The following is a 7,500-nucleotide window of genomic DNA, read 5'->3' on the forward strand; positions in this document are numbered from 1 at the left end:
AGCTAGTTCTAACTGACAAACCTATAAAGGAAAGTTTCACATGTCTTAATCTTCTTTCATGAAACTCCATGACTTTCACGGACATGTTTTCTCCTAAAATTTATTTTTTCCACAAGTGAATCACATAACACATTGATGAAACCGTGATGTTACACTTTTCAAAATAAATTGAGGAAATTAAATATTTTCTTAATTTCTAACCATCCCTTTTATCTCCTTTGTAACTGTGGAATCACAAAAATATTTAACCTGTTGACCAAACATCCATTTTTACTTAAATGTTCCTGTATATGCATAAATTGCTACTTTCTTCACTTTTATTCACATAACTGATAGATATTCTGACAGCATCTTGTATCTATCATCAATTGACAATAAGCACAATCTAAAGGTTAAGCTGATTATATCATAACCTTATGAAGAGTAGAGCTCAAGAAACAGCCTCCACTATAACTGTATCACTACAATCTCAAGACATGCCAGGATCATGAAGATAAATACTTCAATTCTGGCATACCTCATCTCCCACTGTTGTCACCCATACCCAATCTGAGACAACAAAGACCACCCACAATGCACAAAGCACAGCATCACCTTCCCACAGAACATGCAGAGCACAGCAGCAGCATTTGCCAGCACAAAACAAAAAGCACATCAACACCTCCCTGAAGAAAACCTCCCCACAAAACTTGTGAATGAACAGACCTTGGCTGCAAAACTGTGGTTGGCATCTGGGGCATCATAGATAGCGTCATTCTCCAGCACGGGCTCTACCTCCTTATTCATGATGTGAAAGGATACCGGCCGAGGGAACTGGAAGGACCTGTAAGCCGGGAATGTGTCCGACCAGAGAGGACGAGCCAGGAACACATCAGATGGGATGTACAAGTTGCTATACCGTTTCTTAAGCTCCAAAACATTGGCTTCTTTCCTGAAATGGTAAAGACGAGGGTATGTCAAAAGGGAGGTAAAGAATAGAGCTCCCTATCAGACAAAATTTAGCGGTCTCTTCTAAGACTGAAACTCACTTCTACAATATCACCACCCATCACAAATGTGGGTTTATGGGTGTGTTTTGAAAATTCCCCCAATTAAAGTATGCTCCTCTAAATTATTCTATACTAAGAGTTGTAATCTAAATTTCATCTTGGTCATGAGTTTGAACTTCAGACTTTGACCCTGGGCTTCATTAACTTTCAGCAGACAGGTAGGTCAATTTTTAGGTAAAGCCATGGCAGTGACATAGTGTTTGTGTGCTGTGTGACTGTCACTACATTCTTCAAGGTGAACTAACAACAATGTCTAAAATCAACACAAATACACAACCCCATATGTGGCTGTGTGTGGGTTGTGAGCCTATATTTTGGCTAACTTACTGCCATGAGCAGCCCATCTGCATTGGGTTCAAAATCAATTTTTGACCAGTTAGTTAGGGTTGTCCAAAAAAAAGAAAGAAAAAAAACTACTATTACTTCAATTATTACAAGATATATCAAAACACATAAGACTATAAAACAATAAAACAAATCCTACAGCTAAATCCAAAAAGAAGAATAGCTAATACTTGGGGGGGGGGGAATAGAAACAAATTGGTTAACATCTTACATGTGTAATAGAATCTTGGGGACTTGTACATTATAACGTGGAACCACCCTGAGCCTCCGTCTGGGGGGCGACCGAGATCTTCCTCTACTCCTACTGCGTTTACGGTTTTCTCTCTTCTCCTCTTTGTCTTTCTCGCTACGATCACGCTCTCCATCTCTTGACGCTCTGCTGCGCTCTTCTCTTCTGTCTCTCCTGGGAGATCTCGGCCGTGGCCCGATTGTTCCCCGAGGCCCAAAGTTTGCTCCCTGGCTCTCTGCGGGAATCGCGGTTTGCTTCATCAGCCTGACTAGGAAGTTGTAGCAGAAAGGAATGGAAAAAGCTGAAGGTTTGCAAACTTTGGTGTGAGAATGCAGCACTTTCTTCGTATGTGTGCTTGGATCTCACCTCACTATATCAAGATCAGTATATCTATATCAAAACACGTTCTTACTATAAAAAAGGACAAATAAGTGGAGGAAGTAAATGAGAAACAGACAGGGTGAAAAGAAACAGAAGTGATAAAGATAATGTAAAAAAGATGAGACGAGAAATTGAAGAAACAGAAGTAATAATGCATATATAATAATAATAATAATAATAACCATTGATAGAAGAGAGAAGTAAGACCATAGAGATGAAGGATACGAAGAACCAATATAGGAGGAGAGAGGACTGGATTGCTAAATCTATTAACCCAATCAATTTTGTGTATAACTTAGAAATGGGCTAATAAACTATTATTCTTTATCTCCTAATCAATAACTGACTATTCTATACTTTTTTACCTATATCTTTATTCTTAATGGACAAGTATAAAAGATAATGCACAATAAATTAGAAACTTATGCTATTCACAACAGGTCTATAAATAGCACAACATGACATAAAACAAACTACATAAAAAAGTATCTAGAACACCAAGTATGTCACAGTTACCAAGCAAAGGCATGTTGCAATGAAATAAGAGAAGATATCCTGAAGATTTTTCTGATAAATATTCCATGACTTCAATGTCCTCAATATCTCTCCTAGTTTACCTATCTGCAAGAACACATGGTTATTCTTCCAGTTACTAATATTCAAATTTATACAAGAAAAAGAAATAAAAATCTTTCCACAACTTACCACTACTAAAATTGGGGGGAGGTACAGCATTATATGAGCCCCCTCTACTGTTTATCTCTCTTGCTGGGGGGCCAGTACGGCTTTGGTTCTGCGAAGGGGTTCCTGTTGGTCCGGGAATGACTTGGACACGATTGGCGTTCCACTTGAAAGGCATGTTGGGGTTATAGGTAGCTTCTACGAGCACACGGTCTCCTACTTTGGGAGCTTGGCCTTTTACACAACTAGAAAGAGAGAGGTAAATAAATAATACTTCCGATGATAATGATGATGATCAAAATCATATGAACTTGATCATAAGCTAAATCAATCAATATTGAACATTTCAGGAAAATTTTGAAGCATAAAGATGAAACATAGAGCATCAAGGGAACTTCACTACTCCGAAAAGAAGCCAAAAGTTACCTTTTCAAGGTAATAGATGATACAAGCATTTCTGAGAACTTTTGACCACCTACACTGTCCCCCACAAATGTGAAATTTTATCTTACTTCAAAGAAAACCTTGTAACATTGTGGTAATTTGATAAATTAGAAAAGTATGAGCATACTGAGTTTGCTTTATATATATTCTCTTTGCCTTGTTAAAGTTCTCTTATGATTTCTTATCCCATCCTTATCATTTCCTTTTATTATTAAAAATGATGAAATCATGTTTTTCTTGGATAAAAAATGCAATATTATTCTTACAAAAAATGCAGTATTGTTGTAAACACCATAATGTTAGAAAATGAACTGAACCATAGAGAATATACATTTCAGAATTACATAAAAGATTTCTTTTTTAAGTACGGATTAGTGTAAAATCTCTAACAAAAAAAGAAAAAGAAAAAAAAGAAAAGAAAAGAAAAATAGATGATTCCCTTAGGGTCTCAATTATCCCACCTGGTCTGAAAGAAGACGTCCTCATCTACAAAGCCAAAATCAGCACATAGCTTTGTTATTGTTCCCGTGAACACTCTCTGTTTCTGTGGTTGCTGCGCTGCGTTAGTGCTGGCTATACTATTTTGTATATTGGTTTGTATATTGGTGGCAATGTTGTTACCCATGTTGCTTGGGGTGGCTGCTGGGTTGAAAGCACCAGGAGGAGCCAACGCTCTTGGAGCTGGGTACGTCACAGCTGTCACCTGGAGGAAGAACTTGTTACTTCAGCTGGTTGTGCAAGAGTACTTCTAGTAATCAAGCATTTATGGCATCAACTTGGCAAAAATTCCATAAACCAGAGTTTCTTCTCCGTATATTCAATGTTGTACTGGTGTCAATATCTGTTACAAATATTTTGCTCACTATTCAAGCTATATGTTTCTGAATTCTTAAAATATATATTTTCAAGGGAAAATTAAATTTTTCAATATATGTAAACTTGGCATAAGGTGATATTAGTCTTCAAGTAGAAATCTATCACTCCACACAAATGATGGCACCATAAATGTGACTGAATACTGTAGGCAGAGTACCTTCCTGTAAATCTTTAATCCACTGACACCATGACAGCTTGACATGCCATGCCCTCTGTGATTCTAATGATTAATTTCGTTTTTACCTACATGGCTTAATAAATGCTTGGTCATCAAGGAGTCAAATACTAGTTCTATCAATCAAATCAATTCACCCACTTCCTTGATTTACGGAAGATTATTTAATATTTCTATAGCAAATAGTATTGTCAGTAACATTATGAATAATCACATCTATAATAGTAATAACAGTATCAATATGAACCACATGAGGAAAACGTTTTCTAAAAAAATTCAGGGAATGCGCGAATCAGGTGAGGTCATGTAAAGCCTACTTATTGATTCTTTGGTGGCTGAGCACTAGCAGAGACATCTGCCAAAAAGCAAAATAAATGAAGCTAAACTAGAGTAGGCAGCACACGAACTGGGTCACCACTGGTTAATAGGCCTGGTCTTCTACATGCTATTGCATAAATAGTGCCAACTCTTTCTCCTGTATTTATTAATTTATTAATTTATTTATCTATTTATTTATTTTATTATATTTATTTACCTATTTGTTTATCCTACCTTATTTTCTTTTATACATTGTTCATTAAAATGTACTTTAAAATGTATTATGATTTCAATCTGAGCACTAAGAAAAAATAAATAAATAAATAAATAAATAAAAAATAGATAAAAGAAATCATTCCCTATAGCACCTTTATGAAAATGACCTTTAGACACCTGTCAATTCTCCCAAGGTACTTTACCTGTGGCTGTATCTGAGGCTGTATCTGCGGTTGCATTTGTGAATTGGTGATCTGTGTGGGGTTGACCAGGCTGGGGGGCTGCAGGGCTTGGCTGGTCATAGGGGGCTGCCCCATGAGGCTGCCCCCAGTAGTAGGCTGGCCGATGGTCTGCTGGGTGATGGTGGGTTGCCCCAGGGTCTGGAGACCTCCCAACCCTGGGGGCTGGATCATGCTCTGTTGAACAGGGGCATACTGTGGCTGCTGAGGTGCTGCTCCGAGGACCAACTGCTGACTTGGGGCCGATGGGTGCTGGCCCAAGAGAGAGGGCTGCAACTGAGGTGTCGTCTGGGACCTCTGTTGCCAAGGTGGAGGCGCCTTCCCACCGCCAAACTGTGCCATCCTATCTTAACCTGTGAAAAGTCAAGAGTGAAAAGTGATGGCAGAGAGAATAAGAAAAGACAACAATAATAAATTCTATATCATAGTACTTAAAAGGGTTAAGGAACACAGAAACAATGTTTTTGGCTCCATGGATAAAAGAAATTCCCTCAAAACAACATACATTTCCTTCTTGTAAACCAATCTTTCTCAAACTATGTGTTGCAAAAGTACCTATGGGGGTTTCAAGATCCCAAATGAAATAAACTAAAAGTTTAATATTTCCCATTCAGATGTGTAACCTATGTTTATTTTTTTTGAGCAGCAGTGACTCATGGTAAAGATGAAGATAGTCTTTGTTGTAAAGGTAAAGGGATGGTACAGAAAGCATTAGGTGAATTTTAGGTGCTATTACCAAAGAAAGACCGGGACCCACAGCTTTACAAATATTTCAACCTTTAGAAGGATAAAAATCATTTTCTCTTTGAATTATTAATATATGTTTTACCTTTCAGGGCATATGTCAAACACAGGTAATATCACACACTTTGAGTCATGCACAAAGCTAACATTTAAGTTAACTTCTTGAAACATTTTCCCTTTTAAATGCTTTTAAAATGTTTTTCTGTAAAGTATTTCTATCAATGATTTTTTTCTACTTTATCTAATCTCACAAGTTTGAGCTGCAATTTGTGTTTTATCATCAAAACTTCTATAAAACTTCTTGTTTACATACTGTACTTATTCATACCATCTCAAATTCACTTTCTTTGGTAGTATAAGACCAGTACAGAATTCTAAACTGCCTTTTAATGTCTGAAGTCTAATGACCAGACTTTGATTATTGCATAAGCTGTGAGGCATCTGGATCCAATGAGTTAATCTCACTAAAGTAATGATAACATCAATAAAACAATGATAATAATAAAGATCTACATACCAATGTCAAACTCCAGAAATGAAAAGGTTTCAAAATCTTAAGTTTCTCTGTGCATTCTAATTCTAACTACCTTTTCCTCAGAGATTCCAAACAGGCACTCAGGCAAAAAATTCAGTTCCATGCCTATAGACAGGACTGCATGGTAGCTAAACAACACATGGAATTGATAAAGAAATTAATTAACTTTTCTTATATGCTAAAGTTGTCACAGAATTAAGTGAGTAACTGTTACTCACACACTTTCATGAGATTGATTCGTCTCAGCAACAACTCTACAAAAATTCTTTACAGTAGATTTACTAAAAAAAAATTTAGAAGATAAAGTTTTTGTAAAAGCAACTTCAATATAGTTAATCACATTTATAGAAATAAAGACATCAACTAAAATAAATCTAGTGACATATGCAGTTACGGCATATCCAAAGAGCTTTGGGTATCCACCAAGCATGTTCAAGCAGGAGAGAGCTTGGGCTGGTTCTGTACTTGACTAAAAATCACCAGCAAAGCCTACCATCATAAGAAAGATATACTGTGAAGACAATTGATTCTAATATAGACTGTCAGTGCCAAAAACTGAAGCACCTTGGGCTGTTAAAAGAGTTATGTATTCTATGGAGCCTTTTAGTATCAAAACAAACTTTCATGGTCTTTTTAATCCTCTTTTGCACTTCTACATGGTACTCCTTTCTCTTTGACATCTTCCTCGGACTGGTTTTTCAATCAGCACTGCCATTTGAGGAATTCCCTTTCCATCCCCCACCCCCCCAAAATCAATGATTTAGATTTAGTTTTAATTACATTTGTTACAATGGATATTCTTTGCTGTGACATACTGTCTGTTTTATTCTGCCCAAATCTACCCGTGTGCAAGGAATGACTGGGGTTACCATTCACTGGCCGGGCATGGGACTGAACGCAGGTCTGCAAGTTGCTATACCAGCACGTTACCACTGCGCCAGCACAGCACACAATAGGAATATTACCAATATTTCTACAAGAAGAGAACAATTGAAAATCTCTCTGTTACAGGATATTCACATTTTTTTAATGTGTTAAAACTTATTTAAAATATTCAGCTTTTTTTTTTCCTCCCAAATTTCCTTTCATATTCCCATATCATGAAAAATTTGATCTTGTCTAAGCAAGTACAACGAAGCAACATTCCATTGTGCTCCAAGTGGCAATATAGCACTTTTCATTATCTGATGTCTGTTTTCACTTTTCCTGAACATATTTCAAAATCTACAAGCAACAGTATGTAAATAGTCAGTCTGATTCAAATGAGT

The 7,500-nt window shown here is 36.8% G+C and overlaps 1 protein-coding gene across 3 annotated transcripts in view; it reads right to left on the reverse strand.

Moving 5' to 3' along the window:
- Positions 1-7,500, reverse strand: part of LOC113824931 (cell division cycle and apoptosis regulator protein 1) — a 43,943-nt gene that overhangs the window by 34,427 nt on the left and 2,016 nt on the right. For 2 of the 3 annotated variants that reach the window (XM_070119195.1, XM_027377737.2), the window contains exons 2-6: positions 4,918-5,306; positions 3,591-3,832; positions 2,710-2,930; positions 1,606-1,891; positions 706-931 (exon numbers count right to left, since the gene is read on the reverse strand). In XM_070119195.1, coding sequence (XP_069975296.1) covers positions 706-931; positions 1,606-1,891; positions 2,710-2,930; positions 3,591-3,832; positions 4,918-5,295 — 1,353 coding nt within the window. In that variant the 5' untranslated portion in view covers positions 5,296-5,306. The remainder of the gene's footprint in view (positions 1-705; positions 932-1,605; positions 1,892-2,709; positions 2,931-3,590; positions 3,833-4,917; positions 5,307-7,500) is intronic. The other variant, XM_070119196.1, reaches the window with a different exon arrangement.

Source organism: Penaeus vannamei, chromosome 43, assembly GCF_042767895.1.
Source record: "Penaeus vannamei isolate JL-2024 chromosome 43, ASM4276789v1, whole genome shotgun sequence".
NCBI lineage: Eukaryota > Metazoa > Arthropoda > Malacostraca > Decapoda > Penaeidae > Penaeus > Penaeus vannamei.